Source organism: Echiichthys vipera (assembly GCF_963691815.1).
Source record: "Echiichthys vipera genome assembly, chromosome: 19".
Taxonomy (NCBI): Eukaryota; Metazoa; Chordata; class Actinopteri; order Perciformes; family Trachinidae; genus Echiichthys; species Echiichthys vipera.
In genome coordinates this window covers 20,509,780-20,535,603 of record NC_139844.1, presented here as the reverse complement: position 1 = coordinate 20,535,603, position 25,824 = coordinate 20,509,780, and the positions used below count along the sequence as shown (strand labels likewise).

At 41.7% G+C, this 25,824-nt stretch overlaps 1 protein-coding gene across 5 annotated transcripts in view; it reads right to left on the bottom strand.

Moving 5' to 3' along the window:
- Window positions 1–1,545: 1,545 nt before the first annotated feature.
- The window catches only part of epb41l2 (erythrocyte membrane protein band 4.1 like 2), a 52,620-nt gene continuing 28,341 nt past the window's right edge, over window positions 1,546–25,824 (bottom strand). The window contains exons 8-24 of one of the 5 annotated variants that reach the window (XM_083934692.1): window positions 24,201–24,297; window positions 23,976–24,100; window positions 23,684–23,771; window positions 21,973–22,125; window positions 21,725–21,822; window positions 21,097–21,269; window positions 19,669–19,742; window positions 15,560–15,610; window positions 15,147–15,179; window positions 11,794–11,964; window positions 10,040–10,108; window positions 9,039–9,668; window positions 7,697–7,825; window positions 7,297–7,395; window positions 6,894–6,974; window positions 5,461–5,575; window positions 1,546–5,121 (exon numbers count right to left, since the gene is read on the bottom strand). In XM_083934692.1, coding sequence (XP_083790818.1) covers window positions 5,471–5,575; window positions 6,894–6,974; window positions 7,297–7,395; window positions 7,697–7,825; window positions 9,039–9,668; window positions 10,040–10,108; window positions 11,794–11,964; window positions 15,147–15,179; window positions 15,560–15,610; window positions 19,669–19,742; window positions 21,097–21,269; window positions 21,725–21,822; window positions 21,973–22,125; window positions 23,684–23,771; window positions 23,976–24,100; window positions 24,201–24,297 — 2,176 coding nt within the window. In that variant the 3' untranslated portion in view covers window positions 1,546–5,121; window positions 5,461–5,470. Of the gene's footprint in view, window positions 5,122–5,460; window positions 5,576–6,893; window positions 6,975–7,296; window positions 7,396–7,696; window positions 7,826–9,038; window positions 9,669–10,039; window positions 10,109–11,793; window positions 11,965–14,240; window positions 14,301–15,146; window positions 15,180–15,559; window positions 15,611–19,668; window positions 19,743–21,096; window positions 21,270–21,724; window positions 21,823–21,972; window positions 22,126–23,683; window positions 23,772–23,975; window positions 24,101–24,200; window positions 24,298–25,824 lie in introns of all 5 variants that reach the window. The other 4 variants (XM_083934691.1, XM_083934694.1, XM_083934693.1 and 1 more) reach the window with 4 other exon arrangements.

Genomic DNA, 25,824 nt, shown 5'->3' with positions numbered 1-25,824 from the left:
CGTCACCCCGGTAACCGTGGGCCAATGCTTACTGCGCATGCGCAAACCATTACTCTCCTTACCATTAATAACTGCTTTCAGCTGCTATTAATACCTTATCATTTTAAGCTGCCCTGCAGACCTAAAAGGTCCCGGTTTATATGCTCTGGAGATGGCCACCTAATTCATTAGCTAATTAGTCATTTATTAAGACTTTGAATTAATCTGTAAACGTGTAATATCCCACAGAAATCAGCTGAGACATACTGAATTAGTCCATGTTGTTTGTGTGACCAAGTCTAGATTAGGGGTAAAAAGAAATGACTGGCAACAAGTGTATTTGTACAGACCAGAGATCTCCAACAGCCTATGTCTGAAAATATACATTAACATGAATGCAACATATTTTTTTAGCAAAGATGCATTTGTTATAAAATACAGAACTAAATGTACACCACTTTGATGATAGTTTGACTGGTTTATAGGCACTTAGGTAGCCACTAAGGTAGACCTGCACAGATACAGTTAAGCTGAAGGATTCAATGTGCCTTCAAAATGTATGGTTAACATTAACATATGATGTAGAAATATATGAATATGTTCATAATGATCATTGTAATATCTTAGCAGTGTATGCACCATAAAAAGCTGTGTGTAAGTAAGGGAGAATACCTCTTTGATAAACACTCTTTAAAGGTCACACCAGTACAGTGAAATAAGCTCCACGTTTTAAATAGATACATGGAGTCACACTGCATTCGTCTCCGTTAAGAAAACTCCCCTTTACTACTTTACGCCACCTTAGTTAAGCCCAATTTAATATGCAACTCAATTGAAAACATTTGTAGTAGGGGGTCCCTGCTTCGTCTCTTTCAGCTGAGGGGTCCTTGGTATAGACTATTATCCATGTACTTTGCATTGTGTGAGCCATTCCATGTTTCAAACATTGTTTTTGTTTTCTATCATCCACAGCTGAGGCTGATCTGTCGGGGTTTGAGCTTGACAGAAGCGCCATCCACAGGCAGAGGTACAGAAGCACACACCAGAGGAGGAGTGCTGGGTCGCAGTCTCACACCTGACAGGAAACGCTCTTTATCAGCGGACTGGACACTAAAACACCGGCTGAAATGAGCCCTTTATGAACATTTCACACAGTCCTGAGTCAACATGAGTATCTACGGAGCAACGTCACCACCAGCCGTGAAGGACTCAGGCATGATGAAGATAAATGTTGAAGCCTATACAGAAAATCGTCATAGAAGAAATAAAAAAAAAATACTTGTCTGGTGTCTTTAAAATCCTCAGGGAAATCTGGAAGTGATCAAGACAAGTCTAAAACCTTCTCTGATATCAATATGCTGCTGAAAGATATTTGAGAGCTGTATTTATGTATTTTACTCTTATCTAAGCTTGGGACAAAGTGTGACAAACTACTGTATCTGTCATCTGTACACTAGACGGCCTGAGCCGAGGTTTTAAGGTTTTTATCGATAAATGAATGGAGCTTGGACCAACAGATTTCAGAGTATAACAATCCTTTATTTAAACAGTGTTACACAGGGGAGGAGTAGCTGTGCGTGGGGAGACACAAGACAATTAAGCTGCTAGATAGAAAAACCCTACGGTGATCATTGGTTGGCTAAAGAGGCAGCGATGAGGCAGCTGTGGTTGGCTTTCCAAAATGTGTTTCTTTACAAAGTTTTTGTTTTGAGTTTCCACTAGTTAAAATACAAAAATGGTGCGGATATCTGTGGTACAAAGCCTGAGCTGTAACTGTAAAGACTGTGGTCCAATTATCAGCCGGAGATGTTATTAGTTAGATCTTATCTAATGGCAGTGTATTGTTGGTTCTCCTTAATGTTACCACGTTGAGATCAGTTTAGAGATCAGCTGGCGTTGAATCATCAGTTGCTTGGAGTTTACATCAGCAAGTTGCCATGGTAACCACTGAATATTTGTATGTCTGTGCTGTTTTTTTTTTATGTTAATAAAAGTTACTGACGGCAAAACATTCATTAGTGATAGTATTTTTTGATTTAATAACATTTTGGAAAACCTCACAGCCCCCCCAAAGCTCCTGTGATTGGTTAAAACAGAGCCCAGACCCCTGAAAAGAGGGGGCTAAAAGCACGAAAACAAAAACTGTGGCAGAGAATTTGATTTGTAGCGGTGTTCCTTCAATGTTGAAAACACTGACGATATCAAAAATGTCCAAGAGGGCGCACAATAGACCTAACCGTTCAAGAACTAGATGAGTTTCACAAAGAAAAGACAACAGACTGAGAACATCTACAGATATAGTTGTTGCGATGTAACCGATGCTTTTTAAAAGTTTGTTTTTTGGAAGAGCGAAAAAGCTTCCTAAGCTGCCTAGAGTTGCACGGTTTGTTTGTTTGTTTGACATGTTTTTCTGCTGCTTTGTCACTTTGCAAGAGGGTTAGAGGTTAAAGCTTCCCCCTCATCTGGAATGTGGTTTAACTGCATAGTAGAGGTCCGACCAGTGTTTCCCAACAGAAAGCCAAGACGGTCATTACCACTCCATCGCCTGGACCTCGGCCCAGAAAGAAAGCCTTAAACTGGGGTTTAATTAAGATACTATTTCAACAATGTGAGTTAATATTTCTTCATTATAAAAAAGGATTAAAAGACTCCAATTCAAAATGCCTCTATGTCCAGTCTGACTGGAGGGTGAAGACACATCTAGGCAGGTGCAGGTGGAATGTTTCCATATTAATCTGTGGCACTTCTTTGCTTACAATCAGTTCAATTTCAGGAGAATGGGATTTTGTTTTGTTTTTTAACGCAGCTTACACTGAAAATCTGTGGCGACTAAATGCGTCAGACCGCGCGCCGCGTTCTAACCCACCGGGTGTCGCCGATATTTACACAAAAGTCACATTTTTGTGGAACATTTGGGTAAAAGGACACTGACAAAAATGAATAAAACATCACAATATTCCATTTAGGGGTTTCAAGAGCACTTCAAACCCTCACAAACACTTCCCTTTAAGCTGCATTTTACCGCTATGTTGTAACCGTTTCCGTGTGTTCGCAGTGTACTTGCAGATTTAGAGTGTTGTGTTTTTGTGTGGTAGAATACAATTAAATGTGATTTTTAAAACAGGCCCAAAACACATTTAAAAAAGAAAAAAAATCACCTTAATGCTGGAGAATATTTGGTCGTGGTGAAACAGTTACAACACAGGCGGCATCGGGTCGAAGATAATCTTATCTAGACGTACTGTGGGAGCTGAGACCATCTGTTATCTACACACTCTCAAACCAATCAACACGGTAGCCTTCTATCTAGACTCGCTCAAGATACTCTGGCAAGATAAAAAATGTGTGAAGACATGCCGAGTCCCGGATCTCATTATATCTAGCAGGGTTTGTTTATCATCATCTAGTGTGGTGTGTGGAGAAGAAGCTGGGAGTGAAATTAAGTGCTGAGCTATGACAACAAACAGGCTCTGATGCAGAGTTAGCAAACGGGTAGAAATCCCATTATTCTTAATTTGGGACAGAAGAGTTTTTTCAAGTTGTTCCAACTGTTTGTCCTCATTTTGGTACCTGTTGTGTATTAAGCAGTATCCTAAGAATATCCTAACAGCTTTAACTAGCTTCAAGATGCAAAAATAACACGAGTGAAACTTTCCAGAGAGTAAGGCCGACACGCATCCGGTTCTTTTTCACTCCCAAGTTGTCAGTTGGCACCGCACAGCGCCAACTCTATCTCCCAATTATCCTTCGGTTTACTGGTCCTCTCTCCCAATCGAAAAGTCAGTTCACTGCTCCCGTCGCTTCCCTGTGGCCCGATAGGAATGGCTAGTGTCGTACAGTGGAGAGCGTTTAGCTAATGAAAGAGCTGCGTTCCTGCTCCCTGTCTCACAACTTTCATTTTTACTGTACAGAAAGTTGCTTACACCAGCTGTAAAGTGAGCTAATTTTCAGTCCATTTAGTAAAAATGAATTCTAAAAATACAGTAAAACCCACAAATGTGTCACAGTGAATGAATTGCCCCCGCATCATTTGGCTTTTTGAGCTTAATTAATGTCAAAACCCACAGACCCAATTAAGATTCCTCCCATTCCCGCCTACTGTAAATGTAAATATCCTCTCTTCTCAGAGTTCAGTGTAAAGTGAACTGAAAATGAACTCACTGAGCTGCTAGTCAACACACAAGGAATGTGGAAGAATATTAACTACACTTACAGAAAAAAAAAAGGACACAATCGTAAAAATTCAAAAACCGGGTCGATTGGTTTTTACTGCAATATGTTTAAGTTACAGCTCCCTGTTTTCTCTATATGTTAGAAGTCAAATGTGACAATGTGACACAGCTGATTCTACCCTTCAGCTGACTGTGAATGTGTTTTAATGAGCGGTTACACTTTTCTGTTTTCCTGCACTCCTACTTGCTACGTAACCATTTTAAATTACTGTGTTATAATAGTTTACTCTGCATTTACACCGTAATGAAGTGAGGGAGGGAGCTGTAATTTAACAAAGAACTTTCTTTCTGGGTTTTTTTCTAAAGGAATGCACCAATACCACTGATACGGTACAAAAAGTACAAACGTCAGCATCAAATGATTTAATTTTTGACAAAAATTAAGATAAAAAAGGATTTTTCTACTTGATTAGCCAGCATCTTTTTCATCTATGAAAAGAGCTACATTTGCTTTGACTTTTGAGTAAGTGAACTAGTTATAAAAGGTCACCGTTATTGGTGAAAATGCATGTCATCAGGATTGGTCATGGGTGCATCCCTGTAGCTTTAAGTTTTCAATACGTGACAGACACACTACCTCTCTTTTTGTAAAACAGTTAAAAGGAAAAAAAAAGCACTATTAAAAAATAAAAACACGCTACAAATGTTAGGCTAACATAGTGGTTCTTTTTCGTTCCCTCGGAAAGAGTGAGGATGTTATTTTTTTTTCTTTTTCTTGGTTTTGGAGTGAGGGACTCAGATGCACCGCAGACATGTAGTAATAAAGACCGAGTGGGAAGAGATTGGCGACTTCTCTCCATTTGTCTACCCTTTCTTCCTCTTCTCTCCGCTCAGTCAAGGTTGGTTGTCGTGGGGTGGTGGAGATGGTTCGACGTCAACAGAGAAAACAGTCACGCTGGGCTCTTCAGCTCTGGGAAAATAGAGGGGAAGGCGGTCAGCCTGGGCGGCGTGGTGACGGGCACTCAACATTAGTTTCCCTACTCAGAATATTTCCTTTGTACTCCCCACCGACCTCCATCAGTCACTGCCTACCTTCCTAAATTCAATATTGCTTTCTCTCTCTCTTTAACGTGTGACGATGGCTGATGGTTTTAGCAGATTCATGTGTGGGAGTTGTTGCTCCATCTCACTGCTTTTCAGTTCTTGTCTTTAACAAATACACCGCAACCCCACTGTTATATAAAGTCCTCCAATATCGCTTTCACAATGAATAATAATAATAATAATGGGTTACTATTATTATTATTACCTGAGTTCAGTCAATCCTCCTCCTCAGCCAGTTCAGTTTCTTTATGAACCACCACTCTGGTAACAGACATGTCAGGATGTTGCTCTTTGGCCTCCTTAATGGCCTGGGCCAGTGCCTGTAGTACCGAGGGGCAACCACACAGTGGCAGCACCGAGCACAGCGGGCAGTGGAGGAGGTGGAGGGAGGGAGGAGAGGAGAGGAGGGGGGGAAATGATGGAGTTAAATAAAAAATAAAATAAGAAGCATAAAGAAAATGACAAGAATGCTGGATTTACTGTCAATGCGACTTGTGCTTTTTTACTTCTGGATGTAAACTGGATGAAGTAAAATGGCTTCAGTCACATAGAGTGGAAAGAGAATTATTCAAAAATGAATCCCATTTCCAACTCTGAATAATGTAAATCCAGCAAATCAAACAAGACAGGCAACGTAAACAAACCAGTGCACCAGGGATCATGCATAAAAGGTCCAGACCTGAGCAAAATATTTCTTTGTCAAACATTTGAGATATTTTGAGGGAGCTGCATGCGTCTTGACACCAAATATCATCTTGGGTGAAATTGGGCGGTATTATCATTTTTCAAATATTGGAAATGATTTTACATTTATTTTAAAAGGTCTTCAAACAAACTTATTTAAACCTTTGAGTCTGTATGTATATGGACAATGAGACATACTGTTTAGAGAGTGTTCATACCCATATTGGGTGAACAGTGAAAGAATTGTAGCCTATTTTATATCTACTCTAAGTGATAATGGTTGTAAAACAGGCCTAACCCTAACCCAGAATGGTCTGATTACGTTTGGTTCCCTACAATTGGGGGACAAATGGACTAACAGTTGGCCCATATTTGGGGATCTCATCCTCAAACTAAAGCTGAAAGTCTGCACTTTAAGCTCACGGTTATTTGATCATTTCAAATCGAATATGCTTATGTTCAGAGCAAACGCTTTGAAAAAATGTCCGTGTCATTGCCCAAATACACTTTTACTGCAGTGCACTAACTCAGAGGTGATCTTCTCAGTGTAGCTTTAGCACGCAGTATTCATCACACCCGGGACGATACTAAAAAATAAAAAATGGTCTTTTGGAAATCTGGCAATCAAAGACAGAGACATGAAATTTAACCAACCAAGACGAGCAAATGAAATCAGACAAGGCGCAGCAAAAACAAAAAGGTTAAGACAACATTTTCTAGATGCATGGATGAATGAGTGAAGAGGCTGATGCACCAGGTCTCAGTGGAATCTGATTGGGACTAAAGCCATGGTAATGGGCAAACAAAAAGTAAAAGGTGCTTAAATGTTCTTCTGTAAAATGATACTTTGGAAAGCCTCAACACGAGTTTTGGTCAGAATAAAGCGACCCATCAACCAAGTTACTGAACTACCAAACAAGGCGTAGGGAAGTGCTGTGCGACTGGGGAACTGACCTGGTCGTGGTCGATGTCACAGTCCCCGGTTATGACGATGCGTTTCTCGATCCTCGTCTCTGATAGGCCGCCCTTTAACGTCTACAACGAAATATACAACTATGCTTTAATGCCTTGTTGTAACAACAAAACTATCAAGTCACCCCAGGGTGCTGGTGGGATACAGCTTAGTGGCTAGCATTGTCATGACAACATGTCAAAAATGATAAGACAGAAACATCATGAAACATGAAAAAAGTAAAAACACTATAGAAGGGCTGGGTACCATGATACCGCATGCACAGGTGCCTTGGTAACCTACTGTAATGTGTATGGTAGTTATATAAAATAACATTGTTAGGGGGTGATTTGTTGTCATAATGCATTGGGGCACAAGAAGGAATGTGTGTGTGTGTGTGTGTACCTTGGTAATGTGTGTGGTTGTAGTAGTACACAGAGATTCAGAGGTGATTGTCTGAGCAGTCATCAACACCCCAGGCTCGCCATCGCCATTACCATCCAACTGAGGAGACAAAGAGATATCAATAGCTGTACACGTTAGCATCAGAATATCCCCGTTGGATGTTTGATTTTTCAAAATTAAGATCCTCTAACGAATGATATCCTGAGAAAGAAGGAATGAAACAACGTCGACATGCACTGGTTCTAGAAAGGACTCTTTTTGGGACATGCTTTCAAACAAAACATCAATGAGACTTAAAATAATGATAAAATGTAAATGTTCAACACAAACACAATATAAATGCTCACACACACTAAAGGACAAAATCAACAAAAGCTCCCTGTGTTTCCCAAGTGTGCACCTGTGCGGCTTCGTATGTGATGGTCTTGGTTTCCGTATGTACGATGGGCACTTCTTTTGTAGCTATCTCAGTTTTCTGGGCCGCAAACGTGTCTGATATAGTCACCATTTCTGTCTTTACCACAGGTGGCTAGGGAGGGAGGAGAGAGAGAAGTGTGGGGGGGTGGGGGTGGGGAGGTTAATACAAAGAGGGTTAATACGTTAAACCTGAGACAGTTAAGGAAACATAAAGACACATATTGTATCTATGCACTAGCTTTGTAAATTCACTTCCAAGTAAATCAAATGATATCATTTTAAACTATCAGAACAAATGTGAGCGTAATAGTGTGCTTAATTATCATCCAAAGTGGTAAACATAGAAGTAGATAAACAAAACATAATATACTAATAAATACAGCAAAACACATGCAAATAAATAATGACAAGCTTCCAAACTCATGCAACACCACGAAACGCAGAACACCACAACGAATACTTATAGCAATGCACAAGCTACAACAGCAGAGCGTCTACAAAAACATCTTTGGTGTCAGCGTGCGGATGAAAAGTACGACACGGCACAAGCATGCATAAAACATGAACGCATAAATCAAACAATGCTCAAAATGACCGTCAAACAAGACGGCCATTGATATGTAAACGGCATGCAGAGAGGACGTTCAGATGAGCGGGTGGCATTTCCCAAGTGGTTGGCAATGATGATTTCCACAATACCGTTACCATGGTGACATGACATGCCAATTAAAACTCTTAAGACAAAGAGAAGCATCACTGCCAAACACGTGGAGGACATACAAACACACAAACACACACACAAGCACACACCCCAAAGGTGAAATACAGCACGCACCTAAAAGCATCATGCATTTCCCACTTAGGCTCAATTTAACATTAACATATGATGCAGTGCAGAGTGGGAGGCCGCAGCAACACACCACACTATGCGGGCCAGGAGTGAACTAGGCATGTTGATAACAGTATGATGATGATGGATAACACAGAAATTTAAATAGATGAATATGGTGAAAGTCAATATAAAGAGTGTATGTGTATTTTGCAGTGGAGGGTAACTTGACACCAACACCAACACATGATGAATGGATTATAAATGACTCCTTGCTCAATTTTTAACTGTACTTCTTTTATTTTTAGCCTTAAAGGAGTTTCCATGGGACACACATGAGTGTGAGGATGTACATGGGGCTTAAATATTCACGCAAGCGGGAAGGAAACCGGCACTTTGGTAAGCAGGAAGGAGAAAGAAATAGGCGTTTCTAAAGTTGGTAGGAAGGATCAAAGCCATGGGGGAAGCTCCGCAGTCGGCCCAGTGAAGACTTTACCTCAGAGCAACAAATAACCTGTGGCCGGGGTCCTGCTTCGACCAGAGAGGCTTCTCCGTTCATTTTAGGTTCTTCCTCTTCTTCTGCGTGGGTGATGGTTCCGTCCACGCTCTCCTCGGGCAGGGCGTGACCATTAGGAGCTTCGTCAGGTGTCGATAATGTATCATCGGTGCTTTCCTTCTCCCTCCCGGCTTCTTTCTCCTCCTCTGCATTCTTCTTCTCTTCCTCTGCGATCTCTTGCCTTGACTCCTCTGCTTCACGACTAGTGGACTCTACGTGTTGGCTGACTTCTGCAGGAAGGGAAGGAGTGTCTGGAGCCGCAACGCCCTGCTCCGCCATCTTCTCCTCCTGCTCTTCTTCCTCCTCTGGTATTTGTGTGTGGCAGATGGATACAGAGACATTTGGATGGTACTCCGCTTCTTCTTCGCTCTCGCTCTCAGATGAAATGCTCTCCTGCTTTGTTGCTTTTGCTTCCTCTACTACCACAACTACTTCCTCTTCCATTGTCACTTCCTGCTCTCTTGTTTCCTGCTCTGCAGGTGGGCTGATTGTAACTGCGACAAGTCCAGGTTTGGGCGCTATGGAAACCTCTTGGACGACAACTGTCTCTTCAATTTCAACTTCGGTTGTCTATACACACACGCACATACACATGCACACATGTACACGTAGTGCACAGACACACGCAATGAGGTGCACACACATACAAACGCATGGGGACAGAGAAAAGCATAACATGATCATTGAACAGAGATTAAAAAAAAAATCAATACACAACAAAACTCAGGAATAAAAAAAGATGTTCAACTGTGGACAAAGAAGCACAAAGATGTGAGCGGAACAATTAGGGAAGACAGAATGAATAGTCGAAGAATGAACGGCTTCAGTAGGAGCATGAAACTTCAAGCTCCCAGTGGAGAATGGAGGTGTGAAGGAAACGACGGATGAAAAGCGTCATGAATGGAAAGCTGGATTGATTAATCGAATAAAGTTAAGTCCACCTTTGCAGGCTCTTTGGTATCAGAGATCGTGTTATCAGCAGCAGCTGCTTCCGTTTGGGGCACACTCTCCTGCGTGACAGACAAGGCACCATGACAATCATCAATCACACTCCAGCAGTGACATCATCATTGTTAGCACTTACGTCATCTTATACGCCATATTATTGTGATGCTTGTTATGACAGCACAGGGAAAAGGGTTAAATATATAACTTGGATTCTCCATCTTTCATGCACAATCAAGTTAATTTCCAAACAGTATCAAGTTCATTGCAGCAGGCAGGAAAAGAGACGGGATGAAAGAGTTTAAAGAGAAAATTGAAAAGATCTATTGAGGATGGATTCAAAAGAGAATAAGCCATCAACGGACACATAAGCGTATGTTAAAAGATTAAGAAAAAAGAAACACGGCACTGAAGTCAGCAGGTTCTTTAAGATGTTTAAGACCACAGAATTATGGTAAACCATAATGTATTTAGTTCAGTCTTTAAAATGGCTCGTGTATCATTTTAATTGGTCCCATATCTTTCATACTTTTACAGTATTTATATAGCTACTTGACCTTTTTTATAATTAAAAAAAAGACATGGAAATCTTACTTTTTACAATTTGAGACCTTTAAAATTGTTAAAAACAAAACTCAAAAACACATTATGGCTTTCCTTGGTCTTTTTTTAAGCATAATGAAAAGTGCTGCTTCGATACCTGCCATCATTATTTCCGTTTTTTGGGTTTTTTTAAAACATATTTTTACATTTACCAACACAAAACAGACAAAGACGTCCTAACAGCAACATCATTAACAGCTGTTTTAGAGTAGATTTAACATGCTCATTATTCAGGATGAATGGCCCCCCGCACTGAACTACCACCATTCACCCAGCATCCACAGCAGGCATTATGGACAGCTCTCGTCTGGTAAGCGTCTCTAATAAACTGAGACATTACAGGATGTCTGACTTTACTTTCACTGACTGAACTGAAAGTAAACAGACTCCTAAAATGTTCAGTAGCAGCACCTCAGTGGCAGAGTGTGTAGCAGTTGGAGAAATAAGAAGCCCATGCAGAGCAGCGGTACTGCACACTGCAGTGGAAGTAGTAGATGTGGTTTTATCGGCATCTAGAGTTGGTTTGGGAACACTGCAGGCGGATGGGGCTGAACAAAAGCCAGAGTGTCTACTGAAAAGTACAGAGGCTATCTCCTCTTCGAGGCTCTACAGCAACACACAAAGACACAGGAAGAGAAAAAATGGGCAGACAGAGAGAAAAGAAATGCTGAAACACAGCATTAACACAAGCCATAAAAACACACAGAGGAAAATACAGTATAGCACAAGTTAATGACAGAGCAGCCATGCTTTACACCTCTTATACTGATTATTTGAACCAGAACAGAATGACACACATTTGTTTAGGAGATCAGAAACCAGCAGAATATCAAAAACTAAACCAAACAGAATAAAAACATTTTCACCGCGGGAAAATGTATGTGATGTTAAGTGTGATGCATGTCCAGTTGAAAACCCCATGAAGTCCATCAGGTGATGAGCGAGCTTTAAACAACAGGTCAGGGAAACATCACCATGGCAGAAGCAGCGAATGAAAATGCCCACTGTTGTTTCTTTGCAACAAATTGTGTGCAACAGTGTTGAAGCACTGCAATAATGTGCAAAGAGGGCATTTCACCTGAACAATTTTTAGAAGTAAAATACCTCATCCTTCTTTTCTGACACAGAAACAACCGGACAGACGTACCACTTGCTGTTGCTGTTGAATACGTATCGCTGTAGCGGGAGAGGAGGTGAGACGTTTCTCCCACTGGTTGGGCTGAGGAGGAGAGGGAGGTGGCGCCTCCATAAAGGAGCGTTTTAGCTCGCTAATGCTAGCTTGGTGTTTCAGAACGTCTTCTTGGGTCTTATCATGGTCCTAATGAGGGAGTGGAGGGGAAGGGAAGAAAAGGGGAGGGCGGGGTAAGGAGAGTAAATGAGATAAGTATGGATGAATGAGGGATGATGGGTGGTAGGGTAAAGAGTGGCGGGATAAAAATGTAGGATATGGGGCAGAGATGGGAAGGGTAGGTACACAGGATTGATGAAGGGTGAGTGTGAAGGAGAGGAAAGAAAAGAAAAACAAAGAGGAGAAAGAAGAAATGAATGATAGTGACGATAAATAAGGCAGGGGTAAAAAAAAAAAGGTTAAAAGGAAAGGTGGCAGGATAGAGAGAAAGAAAAATGTAATGGGGGAAGGAAAAAGGAAAAGAGGAGGGAGGGAGAGAAAGAGAGAGGGAAAAAATAGAGGGAAGGAGGGAGAATGAGGATGGGAAAATTGGGTTCAACACAGGAACATTAGTCTGTCAATCAGGAGGAAGACAAGATGGACGCCATGCCTCACTGGAGCCTCATTTAAGGGGTCTCAAATCTTAATTTTGTCTTGTATCATCTGTATTCTGTGTTCAGATGTGTGTGTGTGTGTGTGTGTGTGTGTGTGTGTGTGTGTGTGTGTGTGTGTGTGTGTGTGTGTGTGTGAGAGAGAGAGTATTTATAAGCAGGCTGCAGTGAAACAGGGTCCCTCCATCCAGTTGAGGAGTTTTTTTCCTTAAAATGAGGCCAGGAACAGCTGTGCAGACGGCAGAACATGGAGCTGATAGTGGTGATCAGACTAACCTGCTCTCTATCTCCCTCCTTCACTGAGGACTATTTCTTATTTGTCTATAGCATTTTCAGTTTGGAGCACATATAAATGAGAATTTCCCTTTTGAAATGTTTGTATGCTATAAAGAAAACACCAGTTGTTTTGTCTTCCAACCTCTCTACATACAATGTAGACTACATGTACCGAGTGGCATTGCATCACTATCAGTCCCACGCTGCATTAAAAGACATGTTGTTGTTTTAGTACGTTATCAAACCAGGCATCATTCAACGCTGGCAGCCAATCACCAGAAAACAGGAGGAAAGCTCCTTGTGTGGGTTAGGGCGGCAGGATTAGTTTGGTTAGACGCAGCCGCCTGGCAATAATCAATCTCTATAATCAATCAAGGTATGGAACAAGATTTTTTTTTTAAAAAAGGTCACAATACAGCATTCAACATGCACAGAGCATGCATAAAAGTCACGCTCACACACCGCCGACCCCATTCACAAAGCAGCCATTGTGAACACAGCATGGGAAATTCCCTGGAGGAGCAAGTCCCGACTGTACTGTTGTGTAGCGAGATACGCATCATAAATATTTTGCATTTCATAGATTCAACGGTTAAAACATTTAAGTTCCCAGTTGGTACACTCATGTTGGTGCACGTCAGTACAGGGAGTTTTCAGGGAACACTGGTTAACATCCCTGATCTGATCGACTCGAGCAGTCGCTGTGGTTGTCTTTCCTTGGGTTGCTGCTGATCTAACAAGTGTAGCAGACCTTCTCATTCATATGTTTACTAGACGCAGAAGTGACACCGGTATTGTTGGCAATATGTGATCGTGGACACACCAACTAACACAGAGGTGGTTTTGAGTATTTAGCCAGGTGTTTATATGTCCGTCTGTCTGTCTGTAGGCCAGATTTTGTCAACACATGAGCGTCACAACTATGCACGATACAGTGACGAACCGTTACAGTTGTGTAGATAAAAAAATTATGGCCAGGTTAAACAACGGGTGTGGTCCGAGCAATGGTGCCAGAAGTGGGAGCCTAGAAAGTAGAGAAGGGGACAAATCCCCATCACTCTTCACCCTTGGCCCAATTTGGCGTTGTGGCTGGTGGGACCTTTAAGAACTTGTAAAGTCATACATTATCATTATCACTCATTGTACCCTTGTTTCTGGCCATCCGACAAATGAACGACAAATTTTAATATATTCTATATATCTTTTATATAATTTTCCACGTTCTCAGTCATGTTTCCCATGTGTTCAAAATGGCTGCCATGTAGTAAAGGTCAATAAGCACTGAAACAATTTAATACCAAAAGATTTTCAGTCATACTATAAAAAAAGGGAAATAGCTGGCATTGAGTGCAAACTTGATATACGAACACCCACACTCATGAAAACACACGCTGGCATGCAACAGAGCCTGAGAGTGCGAGAGGGCAGCAGTCTTGTACAGTACAGTACAGTACAGAGGAAGTTGTAGTTCTGATGGCGTCAGAGTACACAGAAACATGTAGTTCTTATATTCAGCCATCAGACGATGCCAGTACCAACCTCCAACATTAAATTACTGTGCCTCACATAAATATTGTCCCCATGCACTCTCATTGGACTCTGGAAGGCAGACATACAGTGAAAAATAAATGCAGAAAAATTATTTTAAAAAATGTATAGAAATAAAGAAGACTAAAATAATAAAATGAATGTACTTTGTTTTGACTAAAAATAAAAATAAATCTGGAACAAAATAATAACAGAAATAAATGAGAAATCCTAAAATAAATTGTAAAAATAATAATTAAAATGCGGCCATGTGGTGACAAGGCCAGCATGTCTCAAACTGATGAATGCTGGAAGATGGGTACAAGATCAAATGAACAACATTTTGATAGTTTTCATTGAATGTAATGATGCTAGCATTCGTACCCATGTAAACACATACAAAATCCAAAGCAACACCAACAAACGTGTACACAAACCAACAAACCCCAATGTGCTTTCAGCGAAACCCAAAACTAATGAACCACACACGTGAACCAGAAACCAAACTCAAACTGTGAGACCGTAAGCCACAGCAGAACAACCGAAAAGTGAGGGTTTTGGGTGAAAGTGCCCGTTCAGTTTTTACACTCATTTTCAGACCCAATCTGAAACCAAAGTGTATTAATAGAAACATCATCATCAGTCGTCAATGCAGTCTTGCAAAGTGATCCCAATCGGCACTGTACATCCTGAGAGTCAGGCTAGGGTCAATGTAAATATTCAGTTTTTTTGTTTGTACAAATTCCAGATTGGGTCTGTATTAGCTGAGAATTTAAAAACTGACTCTGTATCACGTTGGGGCAGCTTCACCCTAAAAGAGACGTGAACCAAACCAACGAACCAAACCAGCGCGTGCCGAGCACAATGATTGACAGACCAAATAAAACAATCAAACAACCAATAATTATGTGTGAGAACCTGGGAAGGGGTGAGCTCACTGGCTCCAAGTGACTGTTGATGAGGTAAAGTGAGGGAGAGAGTAGGGACAGGTTAGGTTTACTGCATGTGTGCTCCACTACACCATAAAACCACCTTTACATGAGCTCTTGGCAAAGTCATATCTGTTATCATGCTGCATTCAGGCGCTCCCCGGATGGTCTCATTTCCCAAATTGGGAAGTCGTTCTTCCGACTTCGGCTAATTACTAACATTTACTTTCAGCTGCTATGTTTCCGCGTATTATGACGCAAATTTGTCGTGTATGTTGCTGTTCCAATTTGCGTGAACTCAATTTCCTGATTATTCCAACACCACATGAATGCAGCATTTTTCCTTAATTATTCTTCGGAAGAATTTGCAAAGCATGCTGGGTAAAGACAGACCCTACAGACCTGGGTGGGCGAGGCTTCCGCATCACCAGGGCTTAAGTCCACCTCCATAACCTTCAATGTCGTTGTCATGGCGATGGCAGTCATGACAAAATGAGGAAGGTGTGGGGGTACGAAGAAAGAAAAATGTGAAATGGATGATGGGAAACGCTGGTTTCTTCCCCCCAGCAACCACAGGGAGCACTACTGGTGATGTAAACTTTGCACCACCGGAGCAGTAACATGAAGGAGTCTGAGGTGGTCAATAAAGGGAGGCAACGGGTGCTACTGACTGCTCTTGTCCAAAATACATTAAGATTCAGACACAGTCTCTGTCAAAGTATAATATCTCTCATGTGTGACACATACAGTTACATTTTTCCTAAACAGCTTTTTATGTACAGCTGACAAATGACGAGAATACTGTGTTCAGATCAGGTCCAAGTCAGATCCACTGTACTACAGATCTACAACAAGAGTACAATGCTACTATTGTGCACAACTATAGTTCTCCTGTAGGTTTTAAGGACACATATGCTACCTTATATTCATAAAGGACGATCATGGAACTATTCTGTGTGCTAAGTAGACTCAAAGTGACTCTGGCAGTGAGCAGAATATGCCAGCATTCTTTCCAACCTGTCTTTTGAGGACAAATCTTTCATCTGCATCCACAGCTTCATTCCACCAGGAAAATGCCAACAAGCCCACCACAAAAACGCTGTTATACTTTACTTAAAACAAAGAGCACGACAGACAGGGGCAGAGGAGGGAGTCCTGAACTTCAGGCATCACATTAAGTGTAACACTGTTTACTCTTAACATTCATTAGCAATAATATCCAAACCCATAAGCTTTCAGTGCTACATGGTTGAGGAGGTCACTGTATCTATATGTATTTACAGTTATAACATCTAATATACAACTAATCTTACAGTGTGTGTGTGTGTGTGTTAACCACACATGCAAAATACATCAAATTAAAGTTAGTTTCTTGCTAAAGTGCTCATTCATCTTGCATATTACCAATTTATACCATTATGTTACTTCATTTGATGAGTGTGACATTAATCTTCTGAGTGTCAAACGCAGAGGGCATTCCTTTTTGAGCCTGAAAACTTATAATGACTCATTTTTGAAACACATTAAGTGGTTGAAACAACCTTCAAAAGGTGTTCAGTGCACGATTCAATGATTTTTCTACCCTGCAACCCTCTCCTTCCCTTACACTCTCTGTACAGTATTTAAATCACTTAATATACCTAATTATTATAGAATTAGAATAATTTTCTCTATATTAACAATATCTATATTTCAACATTGTTTATCCTCTATAAATTCTCTGAGTCTTCGTATTTTGTTTAACCTAACTTATTCTAATCTTTGCTCTTTATTATAAACAATACGGTGGGGCTGACAGGGTGCAGGGAAGGATGGTCAGCAAAAAGGAAATATAAGGAGGCAGAAGTGGTGACCGAGCTGAACGTACAAACGCATTCAAACATAGAGGAGATGAAAATGTGAGGGGAGTGGTAGAGGGTTTACTGGGCGTAATATGGTTTATTTATGCAGCGGGATCGCACATCTCCTGCGTCCAGGTGGCACTCATATGGTGCCTGGTGCGTGGAGGTGTGTGTGTCGGTGTGAGAGGAGAGCTTAACTGATCCTCAGACTGATCATTCGCCGTTTCGGTGACGAACATTGGCAAAATTGACTTTCGTTGACTGGAGACCACGTTCTCTAGGTAACACAGGGTCAGGCCGAGGGGTGTGGCTAAAATCAGGGCTAAGACCAAGGACTGGCTTGCTGTCAGCATCACAGCCAATAAGAAGGTTACAAGCAGGCAGGGCAGGAACAGAGGGGAGGGATTTAGGAGGTAGCGATGTATGTTTGGCGTTAGGTTAGAGAAAGAGAGGGAGGAGAGAGAGGAGTCAGATTGATGAGAAAAGAAATAAGAGGGCAGAGAAGAGAGAGAGGGGAAGGAGGAAAAGGACGAGAGAATTGGAGGAGGAGAAAGAGAAGAAATCAAGGGCAAATGTAGTTGTCTTGGGTGCCAAAGAACAGCAGGAACCAAACTAACAACTTTAGTACGCAGATAGCTTGTAATAAATGCCACAAAACTAGCAAATTTTGATGCCAAACTGTTAAGAATTTGACGTAATGTGGGTTTAACGATATTTTTGGTGGCACTGACTGCCTCTGCAGGCTTGCTGGACATGGAAGTAAAAAAGCGCAGTTTCTTTGTTAATCCTGACAACAGCTTTGTGGGCAGACACCTGTTTCCATTCTTTCCCCAAATGGAGAGAAAGCACAGGATGAAAGACACATATTTAACCACACCCCTCAGAGAGAACCGGCTCCACCAATTTGGTAATCCAGCCGTGGCTCTGGTTTCAGCCTGGCAGCCCTCCTCAACTCCAAAATCCCCAGAACTGCATGTTTGGGAGCTTGTGACCGGGGACGAGGCCGGAGAGTTTTGCGCGAGATTTTCAAGATCAGCCATTTGCTGGTCGCAGAAAAGAGAGAAGGCGTTTGAGGGAAGGGCCCACAGTGTGTGCGAGGCGGTCGCGTCGTCGACGAGGTCGTCGTCTTCAGAAATGTCCGACAGGCCGCGGTCGAACTCGGAGATGGTGTCGAGGGAAGGGGGGAGGGAGGAAAGTGAGGATGATGAGGAGAAGGAGAGAGGAAACATGAAGATTGACTGATGGAGGTGGATTGCAGGAAGGAAAACACACACACATACACACACACCCGCATGCAAGGAGAGCAGAAGAAGGACCCAACAACAGAGTAGTGGGAAAAGAAAGGAGAGACCCGTGCACACACATCCACAAAGTGCAGGAGCAAGCATTGAAGAAGTAAAATAAGTAAAAAGTAAAACCAAAACGGCCGACGCAATGTTTATTAAAAATATCATTTCATTTTTTTTCATGAAATGATGACAAAAATGACAGCAAGCAAGAGGAAAGGGATAAAAGGGATAAAAGCAAAAAAATGAGTGTGTGAATGAAAAAAGAGAAAGGGAAAGAGACATAACATTAGTCAGTGAACAACACACCAAAAATAGGTTAAAAGTGAACATAGCAGGGTTGAGCACAGTGCAAAGTGTAGTGCACAAACAGTGTCAACGGGGTGCCACCATTGGACGAGGCTAAGAGACAAGAGGTCAGTTCCACAGTGCTGGGGTGTGAGCAAAGGGAGAGAGGAGAAAAGGGAGAGCCGGGAGAGGGGCAGAGGAGGAACACGAGGCATGCATAACATACAGTAATACTCTATATATAGTGGGTAAGTGGGCACAGCCTCATCAGTGGACATTTAGATCCCCGCTAAGGTACAGGACAGAAGCCAGAAGATGTAGAGCTACTGGGGTGTCAAATCGTGTACACCTGCCTGGCGGTCTGTAACAGCTGCTCTAAAGTTAAGTTAAAATTCAAAAGGAATAACGAAAATCAGATTCATCCAGTAAATGAAGACATGAAACTTTATCAGTCTTGTTGGTCTGTGTACCTTCTTTCACTCACACACACATTAATAGCTTAAGGAGCCAAAATTAAGCATCTTATAATCCTGTGAAAACAGAAGGGGAATTAGCATAGACTCTTATGGCATAGGTGATTTTAAGTCACAGTAGTAATGTGCATGCGGTCAGCTATTCACTTCAAGTCACTTCTCCTTCAAACCTTTGCCTATACTGTCTTTGAGCACCAGCTTTATGAGGCTTTGGCATGGCTATAACATCAATCTTTGTTTACCATTTCCAAACACAAATTTAAGCTACAAAGTTTGCCCTCACGCTTACAAAAAGCCCCACAGCAATACCGCTGCATGCTTCCTCACATGTATACAACATATTATGATGTTAGTATACCAACACAGGAAAAATGCACGTTGTTATAATGGTATCATTTCACATGAATGAAAAACTAAGCTAAGGGGTGCTTGTACACTAGGATGAGCCAAAAAGTCTTGGTACCTCTCTCTCTTTGATACACAAACACATAAACAGTTCCTGTGGACAACTCCCAGCAATAACATAATGACAGCGACAAAGAAACTAAAAGACTTTCTGTCAAAAACTAATATCTATTATAAATCTTTCATTATTTTGATGAAAACATCATACACACACTCACCTTAGAGTCAGAGTGGAGCTCCAGGTGGGGCTCACGTCCGTTCTCAGATGCTTCAGTTATGCTGATCACTGGTGCTACAGAATGAGAAAAGAAAGGTTCAGCTTCTCGAGAATTTAGCACACAACAAAAGCTGTCTGATTGAACTGGTTCTTCCACTGGCATTTACTGTTTTTACAGGACTTTTGCACCTTTTCCAAAATCAAATCAAGCACATTTCAAGCATTTCCAGGTGCACTATCAAGCTTTTCCAGCACCTTATAGCTTTAAAAAGGGCATTTTTATATTCAGTACATAAAGTACGCTGATGATTGCATTTTTTCAACACATTAAATTAGATGTTGTTCTTCATATGTTTCAAAATGTGTCACCAATTTGTAAGAAGACTTGGTATCTTCTATAACATAACCTTCAAGCCGGTACAATGACTTTATTCAAGATCCAAGTGCCTCCTAAACACCACATGAAAATGAAAATGCATAACCAGTAGGAACCCTGCATATACTTGTTCGGTTCAAACACGAAGGTCAGATTGTAGATAATCTTGCATCTATTATTGTCGGTTCAACTTTTTGAAATTTTGCTTTGGCCTGGTGGTAAAGTAGAAGTTTAGAAAACAAAAAACTAAAACAATTGTGTATAAAGACTTCATTTCAAACTGCACTGACTAAATACAGATGTTGACCTGCAGTGGAATAATGTGTCCAGCAGGGGGCAATGTGAGATAGTGGAATAACAGGACACATGTGAAAACAGCAGTGCACAGCTGCATGAAGTGGAGATCTGAAAGTCGAAGCCAGAAAACAGAGAAATGGTGTGTACCGTTTCCCCAAACAATAAAACATGTATTTAATGTGACAATGCCTCATTTAAAATAGGAATTAGCAACAACCCTATGCAGGAATTAAGAAGACATTAGTCCAAATATAAGTATTAAATATGATCACTGCTCAGCTATCTCTTTCTCTGCTATGATTTGACCCACAGTGTGACCTGAATCAACATGCTGCATTTCTTTCATTGTGGGTGCCTCTTTCTTTTCAGATACACAAAACATTCTTTCTTTCCATCGCTTTCTGTCTCCTTCTGTCTCTCACTGTGTGACAGGAAACATATGCTGCAGCTATTTCCTGTATCTGGTCAGACACTAGCATTTTACATCCAAACGTACACACACAAACCCTCCATCTAATACCCCCACTTCCATCAGCACGTCATTCCTTCCACTCCTCCTTCCTCCTGTCTGTCCATTTATCAAATATTGTTTACAGTGAAGCTGCAATGCCATCTTTCTATGTCCCTTTTGTGTGTGTGTTGTGTGTTGTGTGTTGTGTGTGTGTGTGTGTGTGTGTGTGTGTGTGTGTGTGTGTGTGTGTGTGTGTGTGTGTGTGTGTGTGTGTGTGTGTGTGTGTGTGTGTGTGTGTGTGTTACCTCCATCCAGACTGCGGCTGATACGTTTGGATGAGGTGCGTTCAAAGTTGGGTGCAGGTCGGTCTATGAGGGAGCTGGCCACGCGGGTCTGGGCCTGGGTTCGCCCGCTGTAACGGAACTTGGAGCCCAGAGTCAAGAAGCGGGCCTTGGTGGGGGGTTCTGGTGCGTTTAACCTGTAGACGAGAAAGAGTGAGGGAGAGAAAGGTGGGGAATGGGAAAGAAGAGCATTTTACTTTACAGTACATTTTAACAGTCACAACTATATGTGCATGTGCAAGAGAGACAAACATGTCCATTCCAGGCAGCTCACCTCTCAACAGGATATTAAAGCTTACAAACACACACACACACGCACGCACGCACGCACGCACGCACGCACGCACGCACGCACGCACAAAACTACAAACATAACAATGATGAGAACCTTGTTCCTCTTTTGTGTGCATATTAGTGTGTATGTAATGCCCCGGGCATCAGACTGGTTAAACAACCACAAGATACACTCTCTCTCCCTTGACATTGAGTGTTATCTAAAAAGTTGTTTCGATTACCCTAAACTCCAGTCTGGAAATCTCTGAAATCCATGTGCAGACACAGGAAGTGTTTGCTCCTTAGTGTGTATTTCTACCTGAAGAAACTGTGATTCTCCACACAGACTTTCCACAGCCTTTTGGCAGATCGATGATTCTGGAGTTTGAATCCCACCGTGCTCTCGAACTGCTCCGTCTATTAAAGAAACAGGAATGATGATATATTAGCCACCACAGAAGAAACTACCTCAAACTAGATACAGTACGTTACGAGTACTCAGTTGTGTTAACACTACAGTAAATCACAATTTTTATAGCCTGTGTGTGTATGTGTCCTGGTAAATACCTCTCCTGGTCTGATCTTAATGTAGAAGTTGTTCCTCTTGTATGAAATCTTGAGTATTTTGGGCCAAGCAAAACGGTTTATCCGGAGTCGGTCTTTGTAAACCAGGAGCCCGTTGGCACACACACCTAGCATGATGTCCACGCCCTCAGAGTCCTGTAACAGTCAAGATTCAAATGCATAAAAACACATTTTATTATGAATACATGTATTGAACTCTGTGAAACATCCGTATATGCTGCCTGTTTGTCTAAATCAGATCATACAGTACATCAATTGATTCCTAAAGTAGTCTGCTCAATGCCCACACATACGCAAACATGGTTAGCTGACAGACTAACTCACTGACTATGCTTTTAAGTCCAAGGCTATCTGGTAATGGTAAGGAAACTATTGATTACAGTAGTAAATTTACACAGGAAAAATCTGTTGGACTAATGGCGGATGCACTATGTTGATAATGGACAGTTTGACTGGAACACAGGCATGTTCATGTCACATGGTCTTGACATGCTCTGCTGCTCATTGATCTGTGCCCCTAGTAGAGATACATTTTAGCACTTTGGCTCGGACACACCTACTAAATGGATGTAACGCTTTGTGGTTTCTGTGAGCACACAATGAATCCTCGGCAACTGCATCATGAGGTGTTTGATGCAAAGAGAACTTGTGACTGATAAAATCCAGAAATGCTTAAACTTCAGTGTGAGGTGTTGCACCAGCATGCACAGAACCAGGAACCTGAAACTGAAGCAGCTCAACAGAATTTACCCATCTTTATGTTTTTTATGTACACCTGTGCCTTTCTTACTGCATGTCAAAATGTCTTCCACGACAAAGATCTATTACACTAACACATCCTGCTATCAAACACTGTTGTGTCCCAACATGGTGAGGAAATGTGGCCTAATGTTTGCAGGTAAAAAGAAAAAGATCCAACAGCAAAAACCAACATCGCATAGAACCGTATTTTTGGGTGAAATATTTTATATCGTTTCAAATTGTGATCCAAATTTTATCTGAGAAAGTGTTGTATGATTTGGATTTTATAGTAGACATAAAGCATTTGAGAGGGTTACTCTCTGAGGGCCTTGGGGGCATGAAACTTGACCAGTAAATTAATGGCACAGGACAGAAATAGATCAGCCCCTTGAATTCCCACAACTTTGGTATGTCAGAAGAAGAAAAAAAAGAAGCGGTTTGCAACATAAGAAATGCTCTCTCTGCTGCTCTGGTCTCCCCCCCCGCCCAGTTCTCTGTTCTGTGTTGCAAACAAGTGGAGCATGCCCTTAAAGTGGACTCGTCTTTCTCTCTTTCAAAGATCTGTCCCTGTCCCTATCTCACATCCTTTCTCTTTCTCTCTCTCTCTAATGCATATTTCCCCAATTTTTTTCTTCCCCTCTTGCACAAAGACACAAAAATACTCAGACACACATGGAAACATGCACACACTGTGCTGATGACCTGCTATCCCAGGGAGAGAGAGACTGGCTGTTCCCATGGCAATGGCCTCTCTGAGTGTTTGTACAGCTGACACACACACGCACGCACACACACACACACACGCACACACACACACACACACGCACGCACACACACAATGAGGCAAACACGCAAACACATCGACACACACTTTCACATCAAAGAGACTGTGCTAATCCCCTGATGTCAACAATGAAGAGGAGAGGAGATTTTGATTATGATTTATTCATACCTTAGCATGGTGCAGGTCCACCCCGTACATGGACAGTTTCTTGGCATTTTCTAGAAACTGGGTGTCGGCCTGTGCTGGTGTCATTCCCCTAAACAGCCAGAAAAGGTAAATTACTACAAACACCCTCAGTTTACTGACAGCATTTTGGCATAAATTCATGTTTGAATTATATAGTACATGAAAAAGGTCCAGTCATGGTCCCTTTACTGCATAGGGTTACAAACATAAGTAAGCACATTTACAGCTTTTAATCACAATAAAAAAAAGACTGCAAGGCCCTGTTCTCTCTGACCTGTGAGACTTGTGGAGTTCAAGAATCTTCTCCTCCATCTCTTTGTTCTGGTTGGGCGCAAAGGTCAGCTGACCGACGCTGTCCAGAGGCCGAGGCTGGTCGGGTTCATAGTCACCCATTTCTGCCTGTAAACCAAAAGGAGACAGTCAATTCATGAACGCTGAACAGAGACACAGAGTAGAAAAAGACGCTTGTGGAAACTGCACATTCGCAGACATGCAGTACCTGCAGTGTGTATGACCCCAGCAGAGCGTGAGTGACGAAAGAGCAAGGGAGTCGACCAGAAGCAACATCTTCACGGAGCTGCAGACACAGCAGGTACCTGCGGGAGAGAAAGGGGAAACAGGTTGGGTTTTAGTTGAAACCAAGTCTACTCACTTACAACAAAAACAAAAACATGTTGTTAGCCTTTCTTTGAGAGAAACTGGTTCCATTGTTCATGATAATAATGAAAAAAGTAGATCCAAGCAGTCAAATTGCCTCCTGTGAGTCCTGAGCGCGTGGTCAGCTGGTGCGGATTAAATGTCTTTGTTGGTGCTGTGTTTGTTGAAGGATTTTCTTAGTGTGTGGTTTGTCACCATGACATACCCAAACCCAGTTGCATCATGCGTTTGCCTTTGGTGAACTGTCCGGTGGTTGTGTGGATTTAGGAAGGTGTAAGCCGTCTCCTGCTGTTAACCTTTGTGGAAGAATTCATTATGTGAATGGAGCTTCTGTGTAAATGACTAATTCAGACACCCCAGGGAGCTGGTAAATGTATCACCATGACTGCTGAAAAATGTCATTCAAAGTCACTTTGGCGGGACTTGCTGACATGGAGGCTTAAACCTCAGTCATCCAGCTTTTCTCCAATTGTCAAATATATTTCCGCAAACCGGTATGGAATTGTATTAAATCTGTTAAAACCTAACAAAAGATGAATTGGCAAGAAGTACACATTGTTGGAGGAGAAATGGCACTTACTATAGCCACACAATGCAGATCATTTGTTGGTACTTGTCTGGCTGAGTGTATGCGTATTAGTGAGTGTCAGTGTCCTCGATTAGCCTTTAGTTACAACCATCACAGAAGTTGTTCGCCCCATTAGACATACACTCCAACCTAAATGCTAAGTGCTTGGAGCATGCCCATTTGTGTGTGTTCATGCATATGTACAACAATAAATGAACTAGCAATGTGCACAATGCCAACTTGTGTATTTTTTTTTAACTATTGCTTAGTATTGTAGGCTGTAGACATGCAAATCGTTAAGTGAAATGTTTAAAGCGCCACCAAGCTATATATTTATATTAAAAATAGGTTAAATATTGGGTTTATTGTGAAGTGGGTCACTTATATTAACAACCTACAGAGACTTATAGCCCAATTCTGCAGTCCATCACACTTCTACAGAGCCTTTTAGCATCTTTAAGCTCATCGTTTGGTTTAAGAGACTGCATGTTTAATGGTTCAGGTGACTCTCACAGCTCTCATCAACCCGTTCCACCAATCTTCTACCTCCAGTGCTGTAAAATGAGCAAGTGCCAAAAACTACAGTTCCTTGAATGGTCACTTGAAGCTGGCTCCAAAGGCGAGTCAATCCCCATAAAGCCCTGTGTTAAAATCCCAACTTTACAGCAGAAATAAGCATGTTTACAGCCGGCTCTTTAAAGCAAATTTCCCCATTCTTGACAACTGTACGGGGGTTGGATTTTCATACAACACACATTAGGCAGCTTTGAGTGACAGGTGAGTATTGTCACAGATGGCTAGCATAAATTGCAGGCTTCATTCGTCCTGCCTCACTCTATCCCTTTGCCCATTTTTGTATTCCCCAGAAGTCAGGGACAGCGATGGCTTGAACCACTGG